Source organism: Glycine max, chromosome 6, assembly GCF_000004515.6.
Source record: "Glycine max cultivar Williams 82 chromosome 6, Glycine_max_v4.0, whole genome shotgun sequence".
Taxonomy (NCBI): Eukaryota; Viridiplantae; Streptophyta; class Magnoliopsida; order Fabales; family Fabaceae; genus Glycine; species Glycine max.
Window position 1 is genome coordinate 37,779,985 of NC_038242.2, and position 23,890 is coordinate 37,803,874.

The following is a 23,890-nucleotide window of genomic DNA, read 5'->3' on the forward strand; positions in this document are numbered from 1 at the left end:
GATTCCTTTTGAATCCGAGGGTAGCCTTTGTTGTATAGATTCTTTCGGAATCAACCCATGTCATCAAGTTTGATCGACAGACCCTTGGCATCACTCTATGACTTTAAATTAGGAAAGTTTCACTAGGTCACATACCAAAGTGTGACAATCCATTGCCATCCTTCAATGGGGAGCACAATCGATCCCAAAGCCTTATGTTTCCGTGCTGTGTAGAAAAATAGAAGGTTTTAAACAAAAAGAAAAGGACGAACCCTAGGATCAATAATTCAATTGATTAATTAAATGTCAAATGGCTCCACTGTCGCCACCCAAAATTGTCAAGTGATTGAATCAAAACATACACTCTGAGGGAGTCCCCGAAGAGATTTGCAAAGGATAGGGCGAGGTCGCATGAGTTATCACGTCTTTTAGATAGAGATAGTAAATCTGTGTTTTCCACAAAAAAGAAAAAAAAAATCAAATCAAAATCACAAAAATAGGAAAGAATGTCATGAGCATTACACAAATTTCATGATTCAAAACCTTTTGCATTACTAGATACAAAGCCTACATTTACTGCATTTCAAGGTGAAGGTTGCATGCATCTACATCCCAAAAATCATGTTCATATTAGGCTATAAGTGCATAGATTTCTCTTTATATACCAATTTCCCAAATCTAATGTCCTATCTTTTGAGTTTAGGATAAGAGGCCCTCTTAAAGAGTCAACCTCTTGCTTTCTCATAAGGTTGAGCCCTTTGGTACTAGTACCTATTGGCTTGTTTCATAGAACTCAATGTCCTTCACTTTTATCTTTCGTAGGACTCAAATTCCTCACCTTTATCTTTCATAGGACTCAAAGTCCTTGCCTTTATCTTTCACAGGACTCAAAGTCCTCGCCTTTATCTTTCACAGAACTCAAAGTCATCGCCTTTATTTTTCATAGGACTCAAATTCCTCGCTTTTATCTTTCATAGGACTCAAAGTCCTTTCCTTTATCTTTCACAGGACTCAAAGTCCTCACTTTTATATTTCATAGGACTCAAAGTCCTCACTTTTATCTTTCAAAGGACTCAAAGTCCTCGCCTTTATCTTTCACAAGACTTAAAGTCCTCGCTTTTATCTTTCATAGGATTCAAAGTCCTTGCCTTTATCTTTCATAGGACTCAAAGTCCTCGCCTTTATCTTTCATAGGACTCAAAGTCCTCGCCTCATCTTTATAGGACTCAAAGTCCTCTGTCTTAATGCATTCATAGGACTCAAAGTCCTCTGTTAAAGACTTCAATGTCTTAAGTCATTTATATTTCAAAGGCTTTAATATCTTCTGTCTTTTTCACTTTGTAAGACTTCAATGTCTTTTGTCTTTCATAAGACTGAATGTCCTTGTCATTATCTTTCATAAGACTCAATGTCATTGTCTTTTTGCTTCTTAAGACTCAACGTCCTCTGTTTCTATGCTTTTAAAAAAAAACATCAAATGATTTCTGCTCTTATGTTCTATAGGACTTCAATGTCCTCCCTTTTTATGTTTTTTTAAAGGCTTCAAGGTCCTTTGTTTGGTGTTATAGGACTTCAATGTCCTTTTGCTTTTTCGGTTTAATTTCTTTTGTTTTCTCTAGTGTCCATTTTAGATAGCAAGGTCGCTCGAACGAAATTAGTGTCCTTATCTTTACTTCCCTTTTATTTCCAATAAAAGATAAGTAAAGAGGGGCAACTGTCATTCCTTAACTTCGTCCGGGGACTATCGTTCGTTGATCTTTTGATCCTTGTTAGTCAACTTACGGTGTTGAACGCTAGTTACAGTGTAAAGCAAGGAACCATTCGGTGTTTCGATCAGGAAGACAAAAGATACTAAGAAAGGAGGGCAAAAGGGTCTTTTTCTTGTTTTTCCTAGGCCCCAACTTGCCTAGGCCCGCATTTGGCTCGCTTAGGCCACCAAATAACTTCAAGGCTAAGGGACTAGCTCGCCTGGGCAAGCTCACTACTTCAGGGTTAAGTTTCAGCTCGCCTGGGCGAGCTCCAACTGCCTCAAGGTGGCCTTTTGCCTATAAATAGGCATCTTAAGGGTGTTTTAAAGGGTTCCAAGGTTCAGAAGTGGAGGGAATTGAGAGAACTGAGAAAAAAGAAGAAGAAGAAAGAAGAGGAAACAAAGCCAAGGCACTACCAAATCGCGACCGCGATCATTCCCTACGTCGTTTTCTTGTTTTGTGTTCTTCGTGCGACCGTTAGTTAGTTTTATTTTTGAGGATTGAATGTGATCTATGTACCCTTAGGGGTCCCCCTTGTTATTATGTGCACATCCATCTTCTCCATCTATCATTAGCAATCTCATTTTTCTTTATAAAGTTCAATCTTAACCGATCACCAGTCTTGTAAAGTTGTCTTTAAAGAGATTGAAAGTTAATAAACAAAACCAAGATAAAACCAACTCATAACTAACTTCTTTTTATCAAATATTACTTGAGATCGTTTCAAGGTCCAACGCCTTAACGATTCTCTTTGCTTTTCAAATTTAAAAGATCGTTTCAAGGTCTAACGCCTTAACGATTCTCTCCGGTTTTCAAAATTTAAAACATTGTTTCAAGGTCCAACGCCTTAAATGACTTTTTGTTCACAATTAAAATGAATCTTTCAAAAACATAAAAATCAATTTAACACACCAACATTCAGACTTAAAGAACTACGTAGGTCTGGATTCTTCATCGCACCTGAGGATACGTAGGAGCAAGGGCAACACCCTTGTCGACCCCAAAAAATAAAGAAACATAAAAAAGGGAAAATACATAATTTTGAAGTCACGTTACGCACACTCGATTAAAGGCTATCGTCCCTTGTGACGGGCGTGTGGGGTGCTAATACCTTCCCCATGCGTAAACAACTCCGAACCCTTATTTTCAAAATTCACAGACCTCTTTTTGGTTTTCCTAATGTTTCCTTCGAATAAATGTTGGTGGCGACTCCACACGTTTTCTCCCTAGGAAACGAACGCGTCGGCTTATCTATTTCGCTTTCATTGTCCTGTCGTGAGGTAGGTTGCGACACCTACGTGGTCGAGGGAGGTGACTTGGAGGCCCTTGGCGGCAAGGGATTTGGTGAGGTGGCGCTAGGAGTAAGAGTTAAGACCTTGCTGATGAGGGACTTGGAGGGGTGTTTCGTCGAGGTGTGTTTAGACCTTGATGGTGCGGCCATTGGAGTAGTGGTAGCGGAGGGGGGATGGAAGGGTGAGGAACCAAGTTTTGGAGTCTTAGAGGAAAGGGTGGAGGAGGTGAAGATGAAGAAAAGAGTGAGGAGAGAGACGAAGAGGGTGAAGTAGAACCAGAAAGAAAATGGGTTGTTGTTGGGTGTGGTGGGTGGGATCTGAGTGTGAGTGTGTGGGTTGCTCTAGTTCGGGTTCTTCTGTGATGATAGCCATGCTCACTACTCACTGCTCTGAGCTTCATTGTGACTATAAGACTAAAGGGTGTGAGTGCTGGTTATGGGGACAACATCATTGCGTGAGTAATGAGGTTGTGAATGCAAAACAATATCATCTACTATTGAAAAGAAAAAAAATATTTTTTAAACATGCAAAATGATGTCATTTTTTTACTTTTCTTTTTAAAATAAACTTTTTTCCACCAGTAATCCTAATCAAACAAAGATTACATGTAGCATCACACGTGACATGCCTGTGTGGTTGGTTACCAGCCACGTAAGCAATTAACGGATTCCGACTAACGACATGGACCTCGAACAAATTTTTTCAAATATTAGAGATCCGATCCGAAGGAAAAATTGATTAGGGGTCAAAAGCATATTTTATCCTTTAGATTTTGAAGCACATTTTTAAATAAAAAAGAGTTTTTGGTTGCTTGTGAGATTAACTTTTTATATGATTTTGATTAATAATGTTTATGATTCTTATAGATGAATTTCATAAATAAATTTTTATGTAAGTGAATAACATGAATTTAAAAAAAAATCAAATTTGTGAACCAAAATTAAGAAGGCAATATATTATGGTTTTGAAGAGTGAACATTAATTAAAAATTAAGATATAAAAGTTCAAAAAAATCTTAAAAAAATAAAAGATCAAAACTAACTTTTAATAAAATGACACCAAGAGATAAAAATATATTTAAGCAAATAATTTTTTTTTTTTGGACTGACGTTGTTTCGAGTTGTAGTGAGTTTGTTCCTCTTAAAGTAAAATCTCATATTCAATTGTGAATAAAAAAAATAAAAGTTGATTGAGAGAAAAAAAATTCATTAAAAATAAACAGGTATTAGTGATCATTAAAATGGATGAATAATTATAACCAATTTCTTAATATAAAAAAACAAAATTTGTGGGACAATTTTATGTCTGTGTTACACGTAGAACACCTATTGCCACGTACGTAGGTTTGTTTCTTCCCTTTTTCTTCCCTTGTCTGTCGGGTTTCTGCTTCAGACTCGGTGAGAGTTACGCCATGGACGATTCCTCTCAACTCCTCCAAGCAGCTTCTGATTTTGTTCACTACCCAGGTTCCTAACTTCCCTTCTCTTTGATTATCACATTTTTTCACTCTGTGAGTAACATTTCTTCGATTTCAGGGCCTCACAGCGATGATTCCTCCAGGGACTTTCTCAATCGTTTCCCTCTCCCAGTCATCATCAAGTTCGCTCCTTTTTCTCAATTTTGTTGTACCCTTTTGCTCGTTTTGTGTCTTGTTGCTTGTTAGAGTGTTTGCTTGGGACATTTGTAATAAGTGTGTGCATAGAATATAATTATTCTTCAAAAAGAAAAAGAAAAAACAATGGAAATTTATCTATTTGTTATTTTGGTCTTTGTGTTGAATTTTGGTGGAGCTTCAGGTTTGACGTGTTTCAGACTTATGTGTGCATTCAGTATCTTCTTCATGACTTGAATTGAATGCATTTTGAGTAAAACTGTTGAACTTATTATTCTGTTGGGGTGCATGCGTTGTGCTTTGACCTATCCGGTCCTGTCACCTAAATGCAAAAAATAAAAATAAATGAATAAGATTTTGTTGTAAAGTCTTGATCAGTGTTAATTCAAGGACATTATACATCCTTCTAGAGAATTTTTCCCTTGATTTTCTGCTTTAATTTTGCAGTGCATTACAGACTCAGTTAGATGTGCCTGGCCTAGAAAATACTCTTGTTGCATGCCTTGAAAGGTTATTCAATACGAAGTTGGGTGCTTCTCTGATCCCACAGTATATGGTTTGTGATATACTTCCTTAGTCATCCATTCTATTTTTGGCAATAATTGACTTTTTTTTTGTTTCTGTTTCTTATGCACAGAAAAACTGATTGAATTAGAGTTTCTTTCCCTCTCTGTGACAAGTTCGTTGATCATTATGATATCTATGGGGGGGATAGACTTTTGTTTGCTAGCCCATGGAGTGTGATTTTTTTTAAAAGGCAGCCCGTGGAGTTTGATTGATCAAAGTCTTTTCATCCATTTGCATTGAATATTAGTTCTATTTTTAATTTTATATAGTCATTTTCTATCTTTATATAACGTTTCAGTATTACAGGAATAGCAACATTTGAATCATTAAAAGAAGAATAGATAGAGTGTAAAATGAGAGAAAATATGGGGGGATAATAGACTGAAACCATGTGTCAGAGTACACAGCACTTGCATGTTTATATAGGATAATTACATTATTTATACATAAATAGAGGATATTTTGTTTTCTCTAAATGAAAGATAATTTCCCTATAAACTGTAATTAATACTAGAATCAGAATATTAATTCTGATTTCCAACACTCCCCCTCAAGCTGAAGCTTACTAAGCAATCAGCTTGTTACAAGAAAGTTTATTCCCAAGAAAAACATAAAACTTGAGATCCAATAAAAAACACAATAGTTTGAATGACAACCCAGGGATGTTGGTGAAGTCTGGGAATATTGCTAGAAAGAGAGAGCTGGAATATCCATCAGCCTGAGAAAAGCATGTTCCGACATTCTTAAAACCATCATTTGGAAGCTTCTAACCAATATTTTGAAGACGACTCAAGGATTTCGGTGAAATCGGGGAATATTGCTAGGAAGAGAGAGCTGGAATATCCATCAACAACAACAACAACAACAACGCCTTATCCCACTAGGTGGGGTCGGCTACATGGATCAACTTCCGCCATAATGTTCTATCAAGTACCATACTTCTATCCAAATAAGAAAATTCAAAGCAAGTTCCGATCTTCTTAAAACCAAAATTTGGAAGCTTCAAACGAATAATGGAGATTCAAAATTATTCAAACTTGAAAAAGAGAAAATAATGGCAGAAACGCACAACCAATGAAGCATAGAAGTCACCAAGAAAAACGTTGGAAAAGTACAGTGACAGAGAGGCAACCTGAAAGTTTTTCGCTGGAAAATGATCGGCGAGCTGAAGGCATTTGCCAGAAAAAGGCAGCAAGCAGAAAGGTCAACTGGAATGCGGAAAAGGTAGCCAAAAGAAGGGTGACAAGTGGAGAGCTCCACTGAAATGCGGAAACAGGCTGTCGGAAAAGTGACAGCAGCCGGAAAAGTCACTGGAGGAGAAAGGGTCGTTGGAAAGACAAGAAAAAGTGTTTTTCCTTATTCCCTCGGAAAAGTGACAGCAGCCGGAAAACCTGAAAGTCTTTTTCCGAAGACCCTTTCTCCTTCAGTGATAAGAAAAAGACTTTCCGTTGGAAAAGTGACAGCAGCCGAAAAAGCCGTGTGTCAGAGTATGCAGTAGATGTGTGTTTATAGGATAATTACATTATTTATACATAAATAGAGGATATCAGTGTTGTCAAATAGCGGCTATTGCGGCACTATCACGCTATAGCGTAGCGGGTTTTAGGAAAAACACAATCGCGACGGCGTCGTATTGAGGACTCCGCGAAAATCGCTATTGTGGGCACCTTATGCTTTGCAGAATCTCATTGCGTCGTTGGTTTCCGACAAGGTTGAATCCGGAGAGAAATTGCTTCAATGGCATTTAGGGTTCATCATTCTGAAAGAAAGGAAACTGGGTCAGGTGCAGACTGTGGATTTGCGTCGCATCTGCACGGCACTTTAGAGTTGTTTTGGGCGTGCAAACAAGGTTTTTGGCTTTGTTAAAACTCACGTGCAGTAGTCACATGGGTCTTAAAAATTTTACTCTATTGGTTTTTAAAACATCAGAGTCAAATTTTTTGTTTTTAAAAATCATAGTATGACAAATGCTGGGAATGAGAGGGTGTTTGAGGATTGAAATGATGATGGCCTTCCTTGGGATGTAGTTTTTGAGGCTTCAGGAATCGGGCAGCCAATGACATATACTAGGCAAAGGACTAAAAAGAGAAAGGAGCCCCTTGGTGTTGAAGATGCTGCTGCACCTAAGACAAAAAGAGGTCAAGTGAGAGGATCTTCATCCCTTAGAGGAAAAGAGCAAATGATAGAAGTTGAAGATAATGCAGTCTTGGAAGAATCTGAAAAGGAGTTACAAGGCATTGATTTTGGGGACTCAGAAGAAGAAGTTGAAGGGCATGCCCTATTACTAGACAATGAGGATTATGATTGTATTGGGGAAGGGGCAGAGCAGAATGAATAGATGTTTTCTTGATGCTTTTAGCTTTTTTTGATTATATGCCTTATTGGGACTTGTTTAGCTAATTAGCTTTTAGCTTATTTTGATTATGTGCCTCACTAGGACTGGTTTAGCCAATTAGCTTTTAGCTGTTTTTGATTATATTGGGAAAGGGGCAGAGGAGAAAGAACATATTTTGTCTTGAACAATTTAACTTTTGAGATAATATTATGTTAATGTTTGTCCAGCTTATTTTTATTTGCATATAGCATGCTTTTTTATACATATTTAATTGTTATATATATATATATATATATATATATATATATATATATATATATATATATATATATATTCTATTTCAACCGCTATGCAGCTTCAGTTATTTGGCCACGACGCTATCCGCTTTATTCTATAGCGGATTTTCAGCTTTTCGCAATTTTCTGCGATCCGCTATTGACAACACTGGAGGATATTTTGTTTCTTCTAAATCAAAGATAATATCCCTATAAACTGTAATTAATACTAGAATCAAAATATTAATTCTGGTTTCCAACATAGAGTATATAAGATAAACCTTGGACTAAGGTGCAAAAAATTTGGATTAGTAGGAGAAAACATGTGAAAAGTGTCATGTTAAGCTATGAAGTGGAAAAAACTTTGACTTGATACATTGTATTGAGAAGTGTGCATGTGCACTCAACAATTAAGACCTATGAAGAACTTGCAAGCAAAGTACATAAAAAAATGTATCTGTGCAGTTTAACCATTTATTGAACAGGGCAATAAAAAGTTGTTTTTTCTGTGTTCGAGCATCAATTTTCATTCTGCATACATAAAGTTTATGTATTATTCTCCTATTACATCATATTATTCTTGCAGTAGTTATTCTTATTGCTTTTCTTATTGCTGTGTTATTATGTTTTTGGTTCAGCCTTTTGTTCAAGTTGGTCTGCAGGCAGATTCTCAAGCAGTCAGATCCTTAGCTTGCAAAACAGTACGTGGACATACTTTATATATTCCAAGTTTATTTAAATACTTCTATAGTACGGACAATGAGATTCATTCTACACCCCACCAATAAAGACATTTTTTTATGCTCAATGGAATGTACTTTACTTTTCCTTACATAGATCTTTGAAAATTCTAGTTGATCAATCCTCAAAAATAATTTTTTTCTGGTTTGACACTTATGCCAATGGCCTATTCTTGAGTATGTGTGCCCATGTGTAGAGATATAAAAATAATTTAACTAATAGCTTAAGCTGTTAAGATAGTATTTGATATGATGCCATCAGGAGCCTTTTTGACCAAGTAAGTAATCAGGTATTCGATCTTTGACACCTTTTTTTCTAAATAAAGTTTGTTTTCAGCACAAGGTAGAGTGTGTTTGAGCATTGTCCATACTTCAAGCCCAAAGGGTTGTTGTTTGAAGGGTGTTTTAGAGATATAGAAATAAGTGCAAACCTTCACCTAATTGGTGTGTGTTTGCTTGAACTTATTTTGCAGAAATAAATACCTTTTTTTGTTAGCTTCCCAAGAGAAGCATGATAAAAAAACCAAGTTCCCAGATATGCAATAAGCTTTGGGGAGAGTCTGTCCTTGACTATTGCAACTTTTTTAGTCTTTACATTTTTAATCATTTGCTTACAACTTATTGGTAATGTTGGTTTCTCTTACTATCATATGTGAGTATTTCCTTTTGTGCTATTATTTTACTCTCGTATTTTCCTCTTATTATTCCTGTTATCCTAGTCCACTCTGGTGTTTCTTATAAAAGAATGCTGGCCATGTGCTGTGCATTGGCACTTAATATTTAATAAAGCAGTTAGTCCTAGTTGTATATGCCTTCAAATGGAATTGAAATGGTTTGATAATTACCCATGAATTTATACATTTGGAAATAAGTTTTGCTAGATATATTTTTACACATGCAAATTACTAGTTATGTGGAACACTTTTTCAGCAATATTACTTTTATATGACATCAACTTTCAGGTTACATCCCTTCTGGAGAATCTAGACAATGATCACAAAGTTGCTGCTAGTGCTTGTCTAATTAAAGACTTCAACATATATCCTCTTTTGCTTGATTGTCTTATAAATGGGTAAGTAGAGAAGTACTACGGGTTTGTTATCATTCTTGCTTTGCCGGAGTGTTCATTTCAATTTCAATATCGTGATTCTGCCGATGATTGTATTACCTACAACTAGGTAAGGGATTTGACTAGATTGAGTGATTTATTGCCAATTATGATAAACTGAATTAGTTAAGAATTCATTCCAAGGAGGTGCTTGATATTCATGCATTTTCATTTCTAATTGTGTAAGATGACAGACACAGTATAAAATACACAGGAATCTAAGATCTCCTAATTTTGTACAAAAAAGTTGGATTTGAACTTATGAAAGAAAGGCTAATATGGATAATTTATGAAAGTGAGGGAAAACTTGTACTTGAGAATATTGGTTTTGGTTCCCCTCACATTTAGGAGGTATTAGATGAGATTCTATTAATATTTGGCTGTAATCTTGTCTACTGAGAACTTAGATGCCGCTATAAAAGTAATTTTATACCTACCACCAACAGATGCACCTCTATTAGGCATTAATGATAACCGGCAGTCATTGATGCCTGGATGAAAATGATGGTGTAGCAAACACCTCCACAGTTTCATATTGAAGTCAACTGTATCCAGCATTTGTATTTTTTGTTGGGTTTGCTGGTGCTTGTATCATCAAGCATGACTTCCTCTGTTTTTATGTTGTGATAAAGTAAACCCTACAATTCCTGTACAAGTTGTAGGGCCAGGTCTGCTGGTTAAAAATAATATTTCTCAATGTGTGGTTGAGAGTTGAGACTAGTTTAACATTAGCAGTAAATCTGGACTCCCGTAAAGGACCCTTTTTTATACAGTGGTCAAGAGATGCTTTTTTGGAGGGGTTCCATTATTACTTGTCCTTTCTATATTTTACGTTTCTTTGGTTAGATCTGTTTGCTTGCTCACAAGTTAAATATACTATTTTTAATAGTTCACTCATATAATAGATCCTTTGATTTCATATCTTCTCACATATGCAGCAATGAACAAGTGGCAGCTGTGGCAACAGATGCAATAAAAAAGTTAGCTGGTTTTCCTGAAGGCATGGTAAGCAAACTCTTTTCTTACATCAGAAAAATGTCTTCCACTTGTATGAAAGGAGATTAGTTCAAATCCTCTTGTTCATAATTGCTTGCTGACATGCTATACTATTGTAGGAAATTATCTTTCCATCTGACAAAGGAGATGATACAGACCTGGAGATTATAGCATCACAATGTTCATCACTGGTATGGTAAATTATCTGTTAATGCAATGGATTTATATTTGTCATTGAATATATTAACATGTAAACTATGGGATTTACCTTGACTGCATGGGAAAGCTCTAGCAAATGAGCAGACCTCTTCCTTTGCATCCTTAGAAAACAATGATTTGTCCTATGTGCTTTATTGGATTTGAGAATAAATTTCAAGTAACATCTACATGAATTACTTAGTGTTTTTCACTCAGCATGCTGATATTTATATATGTTGGACAGCCGCCTTAATTATGGTCGCCCCTAGCCCACCTTAGTTGTGGCCTCTTTCGAGTTTTCCTTGATTGCAATCTCAAGAGTGGTGGTTTAGTTCCGCATAGACTAGAGATATGGCTTAAATATAGCTTATTAAACTTGGCAGTCCTCACCTTACAAGGCGGTTTTATAGGATCAGGTGAGGCCCTAAGTCCAAATTCTAAGAGAAAGAAAATAGATGGATTTAAGTCTAAATATATTCAGATATATCATACTAACTAAATTATTAAAGCTGCTGAACTTTCAAACTTGTGGGGTTATGCTAAACACTTAGTAAAATATAAGCATTACAGGGGCAATCTGTTTGTCATTACAGACAGGAAAGCTTTATTATGAGATAGGCATACTATTAACATGTTATAGTAGTTATTCACAAATATAATAAAATAAAGAGCATAATTCCGGCATTCCCCTTTTATCCAGAAAAGAAAATCCTAAGTTAAAATGCATGGTCTAGGGCTATGTTTCACACCTTGTGCATAATGTACTTAATTTGCTACTCATAACTTTTTACTGTTCTGATTTAGGGCCGAGTTCGGGTACTGGCATTAGTGGTGAAGCTTTTCTCAGTATCTAGGTCAGCAGCGTCTACCATTTATAGTTTAAATCTACTTCAATTGTTGGAAGCAGAAATCAGAAATGCAGATGATACCCTTGTAACTTTAAGTGTTTTGGAGCTTATATATGAGGTTACTATTCTCTCCTCATTTTGATTCTTAATTTTAAAGATGTATAATTATCCTTCTACTTGTGCATACTTACTATAAACTTTATATCCACAGAACAATAAATACTAGGAACACACTTTTTGATACACTTTTTTGAACACACTCCTCCTTATTTAAATTTATGGGAAATCATAATATTTTGCAGGCCCCACCTGCTAATTAATGAATCTCTTGATTTTGAAGTTTTCAATAAATTTTAACTAATAAGATAAATTGTGTTAAGAGAGTGTGTCGCTAGCACTCCTCCCACGGACAAACACTTTGGTTTTTTTAAGTACCAGTAACAGAAATATGTTTGTTATACATGGAACTAAAGGGACTAAGCCTAGCAATTATCCCAGGGTTCATTATCTGTTAAAAATGATTTTCCTGGTTATCTTTATTCATTTTGGGGGAGAAAAGAATGTGTTTGATGAATTTATAGAAAATTGGGGCATAATCTATGAACACTTGTCCTCTATTACCCTCTAGTAATTGGAGACTTGAAGTGCTTGTTCCAAAACATTTTCACTCATGGATATTTTAAGATAGTGCCCTCCCCCAACATAAACTGAATTTCAATGATGATTCCATGCAAAAGTGATTCATTGGATAAACCAAACAAGAATAATCCCATCACACGTGTAACAGATACCAAATTCAGGAACTCTGCATTAGCAATTATATCAGTTGTTTGCTCTTCTCCAGCACATTTCCTGCACATATAATGGTCACTTTGTGTGAAATGGATGCAGTTAGCAGAGATTGAACATGGTACAGAATTTTTGTCAAAGACTAGCATCTTTCAATTGCTTTCGTCAATGATCAGGTAATCATTTATTATCTTCTCAAGAATATCTATTCGTCAAATGGATATTGTGAAAGTTGTTTTCCTGATATAAGGACATCCCTTTTCTTGAGGCTAGCCACAATTCTATGGAATCAATTTTAAGATCAAGAGCAATGATGATAAGTGGAAGGCTACTGTCCAAGGATATTATATACTCCTTCACGGATGAACCTTGTACGTGTTGCACTTCTGTCCATTTCTCTCTGTTAATATTTGTTGGAAGATATTAAAATTTGATTTCGTCATCTTCAGACTAACAATTCAAATTCTCTAATCTGCCTGTCTCTGCAATATAAATTGCAACAAGGTTTTGTTGCAAATATAATGGGTCTCTTGCGGGTTTGTGCTGATTTCATTTGCCAATTTACCATGTACTTCACGTGATATGTTTCATAATTTAATACTTATTATCAAAGAACTAGAAACTACTGATATGATGCAACCTGATTAAGTCCTTGTTGCAAAGTGTTACCTTGCTGAGGTTGTTCCTCTTCATTTTTAAAGTGTCCATGTGCTTTCCACACAATTTAATAATTATTATGAAACTGATATAAGCTGTTAACTCATGTATATTTGTTGTGCTATTAAATTGATAAACTCAGGTGTTAAAGCTGTTATTTCGTCTATTGATGGTAGACTTCAGTCATTGGAAGCTTCAGATAGAGATGAATGTGAAACTGCACTTGAATCATTGGGTCATATGGGATCATGTAAGTATGTCATATTATCATTGCCTGCCTTTTAACACGGATTATTTTGTATCTTGTCGGCAAACTGATTTTAGTTGATTAGATTGTATTGATCCTGTGGCCTTAGTTATCAATATTAGATAACAATTTGGAGTGGTCGACCATAAAAGCACTATAGTTGGTTGGAATGTTGGATAGTGGGATGACCACTATTATGAATTTTATAAACATAAATTAAATAATTTATATTTATATTACATACATACAAATGCTCAAATGTTAAAGAATTACTCAAAATTAGAGACATTCATAATTAATAATTAAAATTCATAATTTTAAGCCAAATACAGAAGTTAATAACAAGAGTCAAGTAATATACAAGAAACAAAACCAAGTATAGCAAGAAAGAGCTACATAAGGCTACCTATCTAAACACAACAATGAAAGAAAGAAAAAACAAAACATACATATTGAAAAAAAATGGAATAAAACAGAACATAGACCCTGTGGCCAACCTCTAGCTGGCCTTAGATCCATTGTGGTAGAGACTATCTTAGATCCATTGTTAGGTCGCCTACATTGTCACACTCCAGGCCCATAGCCCTGAGCATGAAGTGTGTTGGAAAGCCGACCTTAATTGCAGTCACCCCTAGCCGACCTTAATTGCAGCCTCTTTGGGTCTGCATTAATTGCAGCCTTGAGGGGGGTGTTTAGTCCTACATTGACTAAAGATATGGCTTAAATAGAACTTATAAAACTTGGGTGATCCTCACCTTACAAGCCAAAATTTAGGGTGCCCTAAGCCTAAATTTTAGGAAGTTTTACTCTGGAGAGCCTTTTCCTTATGGGGCATTAGAGATGAAACCCTGAAAATGTTTCAAAGCATTAGGACAAACTCATTGTTAGAAAATGTTTGCAACACCCAAGCCTTCTAGGTTCTAGCAAATGCTTTGCATTGAACATTTGTACATATAGAAGCAGTAATTTATGAATCAATATGATATATAGTACATATATGATTCTGTAGAATGTTCAAACAACTACATTATCAGTTTATATTTCATTATTGAAAATTGTTTTAATGAGAACCTCTGCCTTTTTAAATACTACAAATTTTAATTATGGTTTTTGTGATCATAGCTATCCAGGGAGCTACATTACTACTCTCAGGTTCATCACCTGCTGCTCGACATGTTATAAATGCTGCTTTTGAACGACAAGGACCAACAGGGCATGGTAAACAGCTGGTTAGTGAACTAGATTCTTGTTCTTTCTTTTCAAAGTGTTTCAAGATATCCTGAACTAATGTAATTTGATGCTCCCTGTAACTCCCGTAGTCCCGCTGTATGTTGTGTTGAATTGCTTGCTCAGGCAGCTTGAAGGAGCACATTGCTAAGGTTAAAATAGCTGAAATTGCATTTATGGTGCAATTATGCAATTTGCTGTAAGCAGTGTTGTGGTAGTAATGTTCTAAATCTTGAAAGTGTTGTTTCCTAGGTTTATAGCATCTATTTAAGGACTCATGAGAAATCCCAGTTTATTGGAACATGTTTGTCTCGCTGACATCTATCTGCTGTAGCATTCAACTAGTCTGTGTTTTGGTAACTGTGTGGACATGCCATTCAATCCCTGAGTAAAATGTGAAAACATTTTACATTTATTGCCACTGCTAATAGTTTCCAAGGATAACGAAAGCAATAATCTAATTTTGTTTTTGTACCCTCTACTCTAGAAGGTACAAAGAAAATGCATGCTTGAATAAATTTTTAATTGTTCTCATTTGTAGAAAAAAGTTGGAATTCCATTTTACTTGAAGATGTTTGAGCTAATAACTTCTCTTCTAAGTTCGAACTTACATGGTTTCTTAAATGGCAATCACAGGCAGCATTGCATGCTCTAGGAAACATCTCGGGAGAAACCAGATCTGAGAACAACATCATACTCAATGCCGAAGAAGAAGAAAACCTGCGACGCTTAATTTATGAAACAGCATCCAGAAGCTCAAAGCTGACTCCATCGGTTGCCTATTTTCATTCTTTTTAGTTTCAAGTTCTTTTTATTGGTTTATTATTTTCAAGTTCTATTTATAATGGTTTGGTTTCTCTTTGAACAAAAGGGACTAGGCATATATATGAAACTCTATCTAAGTTATAGTCTTGTCCTAACTTAATCATGACTAAATGTTAAAAAGTAAAAGAGGACCACACTGATCGGTACTATAATATATATGCTGTGTTTTTTTTGTATTAATTTTTTTTTTTGCTGAAAAATTCCTACTTTTGTTTCTTTCTTTCCTTTGATCTAATTTTTATAATTTAGTGTCATTATTTATCTCTATATGAAAAGTAATTTATCATAAATCTTAGCCACATGGTGAAAAGTCCATCGAGATATATGCTCATAACAAAAAAATATGTTAACAGAAGCCAGAAGCTTACCTAACAAGTGACTGTCAATTAAATAGTAATTTTGCCCCTCATCATAGCGGGAGCATATTTGCTTCATGAATTTTAGAAAAAAAATTATTGATCAGTTACATGCAGACAGTAGTCTGCTAAGGTGTAAGTGTATTTACCCTCTACCAAGTCCTCTTAAAACCAAAGATCCTCAAGTCTACAATGTTCATTGAGTTGTCTTGCATAGCAGCTTTTTAATGAGTGTTGAAATGCTACAATCTCACCAAGTTCATGCAATTTGCAGGGTCTTTTTCTGTCAGTATTGCAGCAGGATTCAGAAATACGTCTAGCGGTGAGACATTAATATGAACTTTCATATTGTTAGTTTATATGCACTATATTGTTTAAATAGTTTTCTTGGTGCATAGACTTTAGAAGTCAATCAATCTAGGTTATTTTGTTGGATGGAAATGCCATTGCCAGGTCACTATAAATCTAAAACTCAACAATGTAGCATTTAGGTCAGAGGTGAGTATGTTTATACTAGCCTTTTTTAAATTGTAAAATGTCAGTTTGCTGTAAAGTAAAACATAGCAATCAATAATGAAGCACTAAGGATTATAGATAGCGGACATATCTAGCAAGAAAAATTCTCATTTTAAAAATGTCAGAATAAATTTTAGTTTTAGCTTTGGTTTTTAACCGGTTTGAATGGGGTTGCGTGATCCTTGTAGTTGACTTCACCTAGTGAGATAAGGTTTGTGGTTTACAATTATACATGAATGATTAAGATTAAAACTTAAAATTTAGCTAATAGTCATATGACCACTTAAAGAAGTCATATACATTTGTATTCTAATATAATCTAATGGTCTATAAGAGTTCTTATCTGATATGTTTTCTCCCTATATAATTGTCCATGAAAAATTTACTAAAGCATCTCTTATGTGACATCCCGATTACAATAACCAAGAGTTCTTCCCTTTACATATTTTCAGGGCTATAGAATGCTAAGTGGATTGGTTGCCCGACCATGGTGCTTGATGGAGATATGTTCAAAACAAGAGATTATAAATAAAGTTACGGACCCAAGTACTGAAACGACAAAAATAGGTATGTATTATGCTTATGCTTTAGATGACTGTTAATATTGCCTATATAGTCATACCGTATGTTTTCCCATTACTTTGCTCCAACTGTATTTTCTAACACGCATGATCTTAACATATTCAGGTATGGAAGGCAGATATAACTGCTGCAAGGCAATACACAAATCATTGACAGTGTCTAGTAGAGTTTCTGCTAATCCTGCTTTTGCAGGAATAGCTGCAAAGGTTAGATACCAAACCTCTCCACCATACTGTGCATGTGCGTTTGAGTATTTTGAGTATCCTTTCCAGGCTTTATGTATGCTATGTAGATACCATTTGTGTGTTTGAATTGTGTTTGTGTGCGTGCACGTTTGTGTAATTATAGACTACTCCCTCCGTCCCTAATTATAAGATCCTTTTCAGAAATTTGTTTGTTTCTTTTTGTAAGACTCTTTTATAATTTCTAGATGCATTCATTATTTTTTCTCTACATACCCTTAATTATTCTCTCCAAACATTAATGAGAAATAATTTAGTGAATAGAGAGATAAGAAAAAGATAATTTTGAAATGATAGTATAAATAATTTACCGAATTAATGTGATTAATTTAAATAGTCAAGATTAAAAGATAAATGTATGTGACCTTTTTAAGTGGTTATGTAACTGTTAATTTTCAATCTTGATCCTTCACGTATGTTTTTATGGCTCAGATATATTGATTTAATTTTTTAAAATAATCAAGAATTCTCACTTGATATGTCCATTTTTATATAAACATACATACATAAAGGGAACAAGAAAAGAACAGCAGCATGCTTATTTGCCTATATTTTCATTGAAGTGACAATTTAGTAATATTGCATGCAGTTTCAGGAAGCTGTTGGAATGGGTCCATATCTTGTTAAAAGGCATGTTGAAGCTCAACCTGCTGTGATAACGGCTGATAGATTTTAGTTTTCACACCTGAGTGGTCAAGCAATACCTGTAATGGAGCAGTTTTTTTTCTCTTCTCAAATACAATGTGGAGTGTTATAGAACAAAAACCTTTTCCCCCTCAAATGTTGAAACTTGATGGAATGAGTATATTAATCATAGTTTTTTAGTGTATTATATTTCAATGGCTTTTGTCAACTCTAGCAAATAGATATTCTTTTTGGCTTTGGATGTGTGTTGCATGTGTGAAGTAGTAGTCTTTGTCAACAATTACATTGTCTACTAACTGGCATATATACTGAACTTGCATTCAGCTATAATTTAGCTTATTCAAGTTCGACTGCAGCATGTTGTTTCCCAAGTTCTGCTCTAACCAGTAATTTGTCTCAACATTAGAAATTACAAATGTCATAATAGAAAATTATTACAGTAGTTTTTTCAACAAATTTTCAGCTTTTTATGGTTTTTACTAGTAACGGAACATCGTGCTTATAATACTGAGCTTTTTTAATGTATAGTTAAATTTGAGGGTATTATGTTGAGAAATATTCCGTATTTTAACCTTTAAATATTTAAGTTTGACAAATACTAGGTCCATACACAAATTTTTGGACAAAATCATGTGTTTTATTTTTCTCAACAATATTTTGCATATTAACATAGCATACAAACCAATTAATTTGAACTGTATCAATTTGTTTTTTCTTGGATTGGTTAGGTTTAGGTTGTACAAAATAATTGAAAAAATTGAACCAATTCAAACCAATGAAGTGACTGATTCGGATTTTGTTTTCTCTCAAGATTCAATTCAAACTGAACCATGAACACTCTTATCTAGTTCTCTCCGGATAAAAAGAAAGTCAAACAACCTTGTTTTACATGAGACTTAAACAACAATTTGATCCTTATAAAATAGTGTTTTGTTGGTGCTTTTGTCCTTTAAAGAACTTTTTAATACTTGTGGTTGAGTAATAATGATATTGATAATTTAATGATTTGTCGTATCATCAAAGAAGTTTGTCAAGATATACATAATTATTTTTTTTTTTATAAATCTTGTTTTTAATTTCTCATCAATTTTTTTGAACAAATGAAGATTTAAAATTAATTTATAAAAAATAACATGTTAATCTTTTGTGAGACTCTTCAAAGATATAACAAGTTAATTAATAAGTTGTTAATGTCGTTGTTCCATTATTCTCATGTGATATTGTTTCTAAACAGTAGGGGCTAAAACCCAAACAAAAATCTTTAAAGGATTAAAATAATAATAATAATAATAAATTCTTATTTTATAGGTACAAAAGGTTATTAGGAGAAATAAAAAGACTTAATTTTTTTCCTTAAATATCGTTTTAGTTCTTATAATTTAGTTTTTGTTTGCTTTTTTTCTTACAAAATATATTTTTGTTTAGTCTTTATAAATTATATTTGTTTTATTTTTTGTCTTTATAATATTTTAGATAATATTTTTTTATTTTTTAAAGTAATATCTAAAGTATTTTAAGGACTAAAAATAAAAGAAATATAATTTGTAAGGATTGAAAAAAAAAAATAAGGACGAATAGCAAAAAAATATTAAATTGTAAGGACTAACAAAATGTTTAAACTTATTTTTTAATTCTCAAATTTAAAAAACTATTTTTAGTTCATCAAATTAAAAGTTACATTTTTTAGTCCTCTAATTGCTGAAATGTCATTTTTAGTCTCTTAAAAAATTGCAAATTATTTATTTAAATTGTAAAAAAATTAGTCAGAAGAGCTTAGAAAAACAATTTATAAAAAATGAGAGAATAAAAAATAGAATTTATTATTTAAAAAAATACTCTAAAAATTGAGAAAGTAAAAACATATTTAATTAAAAAATAAAATATAAAGAAAGAAGCGAGGGTAGTATGGAGAATATACTATAATATCAGAGCCTTCAACAACAAATAACAATCATCATCCCATCTCCCCAACGGATAAAGAGAGAAGAAGAGAGTCCCTTCACTTACACATAGAGAAAAAAATGGCAGCATCAGTTTCATGCTCATGGCTAACTCTTCCGTCCCAAATGAGGAAACTTTCCCTCACATCCTCTTCTTCTTCTCTTTCCATCTCCAATTCTGCTTCTCTCAGTTTCTCCAGAAACCTCTCACACCCTCTCTTCTCACAAGGTACCTTTTTCACCCACCCCATTTCAAATGGGGTCTCTCCTTTCTCCCTTGTTTTCGCCACAAAACGCGAAAGATTTGATTTTGGTGGAGCTTTGAGTGATGGGTCTGTGTCGGGTGTGGTTTTCAGGTAACTGCTTGTCGCTGAGCACAGTGCAGAGGCGCGCGTCTGTGGTCTGCGAGGCTGCGCCGAAAAAGGTGGATTCGGCTGTGAAGAGAGCGCGCCAAGCCGAGAAGCGCCGCGTGTACAACAAAGCTCGGAAATCGGAGATTAAAACACGCACCAAGAAGGTAACCTTATGTTTCAATTGAATGGTTTTGAATTGGGTGGAGTAGTGTGGAGAGTGAAATAGAACCTAGGCGAGCGTGTTTCATTTTATTCCATCTTGCAATTTTTTTATGTTTGGGATGGAATTGAACTATGTGATAATGATAAAGTTAATTTTATAATGTTCTGTTATAAAATATCTGAACCATGAAGTGATAATTTTGAGTTTAATTTTCACACACTGAAGTCAATTTATTGGAAATTATCTTGTGTGTGATTTTTTGTAGTAATAATTATCACAAAAGTCAACAATCTTATCGAAATGGCAATGTATTATTGTTTAAAAAATTATTACATTGATACCCGTTTTTGCATTTCATTTCATTCAATTCTAGTCATCATTCTTAGATATACAAAAGACAATTTTAGGTCTTGTTTGAATAAATTTTGTAAATAAACACTTGTAGGAAAAAGGAAATAAGAAGGTAAAATGAATTAAGCTTCCCCATTAGCCTATGCACAAGTTAAAACCAACTTTTGGAAAAGCTAAATCAGAGAGCTTCTATAAATTAACTTTTGCATGAGCTATTTTTTATCTTTTTATTTTCTCTTACAAGTTTATTAAGATGGAACCATTTTGAGTATTACTTGTTGTGGCTGACCAATTGTATACCTTGTTCCACCTTAAGAATGCAAGTTAGGAAAAATTCATGTTTTAGTCTCAAAACCAGGGAGTTTCTATAGTCACTTTTATTTAGTTAAATTTTATGAAATTTGACTAAACTGTTAGTTTGATTATTGAGTTGTATTTTTGTTTTTTATATGAGTAATGTTAGTTGCATGTAATGTGCAACTCAGGTGACTCGAATAGGGAAATGTGGACCATTTATGGTATGTAAGAAGAGGGGGAGAGAGAGAAGAAAAAATAGATGGCGATGATATGAAATATGACTGTAAGAGAGCTATGTGGGAGAATATGAGAAATGTTGTGTGGAAATAACATATTCTCTTCACTCTAACTTGTTGAACTTGGAACTTACTGCGGCTGTGAGATACTGTGTGTTGGGTTGGTTTAAGTTTGTATCTAGTTTTTCTTGTTTGGAGGCCTGGATTTTTGTTTTCAACCAAATTTTGTCTGCATGTTTTGGTAGATTTCTAGCATAGACTGAAAATGAATTAGTATACTTTTCTTCATTTTTTTCTATAAAAATTTAGTGATGTTCATATTAATTGAATGATTTGCTTTCATTGGAAAAAATTGTGATATCTTTTTCTTCCAGTGTCTAAAATTAAGTGGTTACAGGTATTATAGAATACCCCTCTCATCCCTAATACTTTATTTGTAATTTGTAACAACACAATGCTTGAAAAAACTTTTTGGTTTTCTATTGGCATGAAACTATTACTAGACTTTAGAGTGGAAGGTGTGATTGCTCTTATTTGTCCCTTCTTTAGGGTCACTTATTCTAGCAAAGTGTGGAATGTCTGCCTACAACCCATCTGTTCCACCTCTTGTGTGGGACTCAGCATCCTTCTTGTTTCTGAGGAACTTCCTAATTAAATATGTTGAAATTATAAGGAAAGGATGAGATAGAGGTGAGAAAAATAGAACTCTTATGTGATGTTAGTATGACAGCATGACGTGCATGATTTTTTTTTTTTTATCTATAGGAATTGAACATAGTACCATGGGGTTTACAACATGCACACACCTTGCTCAACCAACTGAGTTAGATCCCCTTGGTTGATGTGAATGATTTGAAACACTCTACTAATGTTCCTAGTTTGTGTTAGTATGACAGTATTCTAGGTCTAGGTCAATTACTAGTGTAATACAACTTACACAAGCTCAGTCCACTCTAACCGAATACAAGATTCCAAAAACAGTTAAGAAACCTGACATCTTAACAGATGATGTAACTGCAAGTGCTTAAAATTTAGTTGATTGTATGTTAAACTGCATCAAATGCTTCTGATCTTGCTCAGGGTATAAAATACTCTCAGAATACCACTCGTGATTCTTGTCGAAGTTCGTGTTAATACCTCTCCTCATATGTACAATCATCTCAACTTCTAGCTTTTATATAATATTATTTGCAGGGGGAATTTTAGTAACAATCTTTTAATAATGGTCTGCAGGTTTTGGAGGCTCTGGAAGTGCTTAAGAAGAAACAAGATGCGCAGGCCGAAGAAATCCTCTCCATTGAGAAGTTGATCGGAGAGGCATACTCGATAATTGACAAAGCTGTGAGAGTAGGCACACTGCACAGGAACACTGGAGCTAATCGCAAGTCTCGGCTTGCTCGAAGAAAGAAGGCAGTGGAGATCCATCATGGCTGGTATACCCCAACTCCTGAAGCCAGTGTCTGAAACTATCCACGTGCTAGTTTACATTGAGTAAAATGAAGTGCCAGTGAAGACTATCTGCAGATTTTTTCCACCTCTGTTCAAACATTGTATGTAGTCTTCTTTGGTGTTGGTTCAAATTGGTTTACAGTTCCAGACTTCATGTGTACTATCATCATGTAGAGCCATTGATTTTAACAGCATCTTCGTAATTAGCCTTTATTGTACTTTTTACCATATTGTTGTATAATGCAATGCCTCCTTAAACATAATGATACTTCCACTGTGGTGAAAATTTGATTGCTATTCTAATCTTGCTCATGATAGCAGGTGTATGTGATTGTCACACTTATATTTGCAGCTTTTGAGGTTTTAAGATTCTTCAGGTATAGCACCTTAGTAAAACCACCGGAAGAATATTTGATACTTTGGAATGGCTACGCAGGTTTTTCTCTGAATATAATGATATAAGCAAACTAACATTTAGATATTCTTCATATTTAGCTTATGAGTGCTAGTAACATTCTTCATATTTTGTTAAAATTTATAAAATTGTGAATGGAGCTTATTAAATAAAAAGTGAGACTTAGGTTGTATTTGGTAAGATATTTTAATTAGTTTATAGTTTTTTTATTAGTTTAGAAGCTTGTTTAACTATTTGGTAAAAAATTTATTTTAGTAATTTTTTAGCAGCTTTTAACATTTTAAAAAAAATGCTACTTTAGTGTTTTTTAGTTTCTTGTTTTTTTATATTTTTTTCTTTTGATCCTTAATATATTTATTAATTTTTATTGTCATTTTTAAATAAAGCATGGTTTATAATTTTTTGTTGTCATTTTATATTTTACAGTTATTTTAGCAACTAATTTTACTGAATATTTAAAAGTTAATAAGTTAATTTTTCAGCTACTTGCTCTTCTTTATCTAGTTATGCTGAACATAATCTTAAAAAAATATGATTTTTTTTAATAAAACTTGGCTAATAATAATGTTTTCAAAAGGGTGTTTGCATTTTTCATTAGCATACTAGTCATTGGATAAACATCATCTTGGTTCCATTGGTAGCATTTGATACTTAAAAATTTAAAACCAAATGAAACAAATAGACTGTTATGTTCCATTTTCTGTTTTCATTGCTTATATACTCTTAAATTTTAATAGAACTAAAATATAATCATTTTTGTAACCCGAAGTATGTCACTGGGTTCAATGTTTAATATATTAAACTCATTCCGTGGTTTGTTTCATTGTAGCTTGGTTAACAAATTTATCGTTGTAACCTTCTTAATGTACCAAACTGTGCTCTTAGTTTGTCGAAGTATCATC

General features: G+C 34.0%; 2 protein-coding genes across 2 annotated transcripts; both read left to right on the forward strand.

Annotated features, from left to right (window-relative positions):
* Positions 1–4,325: 4,325 nt before the first annotated feature.
* LOC100785671 (uncharacterized) lies at positions 4,326–17,979 on the forward strand. The gene is made up of 17 exons (XM_003527179.5): positions 4,326–4,485; positions 4,555–4,618; positions 5,079–5,187; positions 8,447–8,509; positions 9,511–9,620; positions 10,595–10,661; positions 10,772–10,843; positions 11,655–11,816; positions 12,590–12,663; positions 12,761–12,858; positions 13,287–13,394; positions 14,514–14,620; positions 15,255–15,392; positions 16,074–16,121; positions 16,768–16,882; positions 17,003–17,103; positions 17,729–17,979. The coding sequence occupies exons 1-17, from the start codon at positions 4,431–4,433 to the stop codon at positions 17,813–17,815; spliced, it is 1,578 nt and encodes a 525-aa protein (XP_003527227.1). The 5' UTR covers positions 4,326–4,430; the 3' UTR covers positions 17,816–17,979.
* A 1,775-nt stretch (positions 17,980–19,754) lies between these two features.
* Positions 19,755–22,854, forward strand: LOC100786192 (30S ribosomal protein S20, chloroplastic-like). Its single transcript, NM_001255018.2, has 3 exons — positions 19,755–19,953; positions 20,081–20,241; positions 22,358–22,854. The coding sequence occupies exons 1-3, from the start codon at positions 19,806–19,808 to the stop codon at positions 22,586–22,588; spliced, it is 540 nt and encodes a 179-aa protein (NP_001241947.2). The 5' UTR covers positions 19,755–19,805; the 3' UTR covers positions 22,589–22,854.
* The last annotated feature ends 1,036 nt before the right edge of the window (positions 22,855–23,890 follow it).

Excerpts from the sequence above, each read along its gene's own strand:
- LOC100785671 (XM_003527179.5), top strand. The coding sequence starts at position 4,431 with ATGGACGATTCCTCTCAACTCCTCCAAGCAGCTTCTGATTTTGTTCAC. Across the intron at positions 12,859-13,286 it reads CTCCTTCACGGATGAACCTT|GTGTTAAAGCTGTTATTTCG; the intron begins GTACGTGTTGCA and ends TGATAAACTCAG. Across the intron at positions 13,395-14,513 it reads ATTGGGTCATATGGGATCAT|CTATCCAGGGAGCTACATTA; the intron begins GTAAGTATGTCA and ends TTGTGATCATAG.
- LOC100786192 (NM_001255018.2), top strand. The coding sequence starts at position 19,806 with ATGGCAGCATCAGTTTCATGCTCATGGCTAACTCTTCCGTCCCAAATG. Across the intron at positions 19,954-20,080 it reads ACACCCTCTCTTCTCACAAG|GTAACTGCTTGTCGCTGAGC; the intron begins GTACCTTTTTCA and ends TGTGGTTTTCAG. Across the intron at positions 20,242-22,357 it reads TTAAAACACGCACCAAGAAG|GTTTTGGAGGCTCTGGAAGT; the intron begins GTAACCTTATGT and ends AATGGTCTGCAG.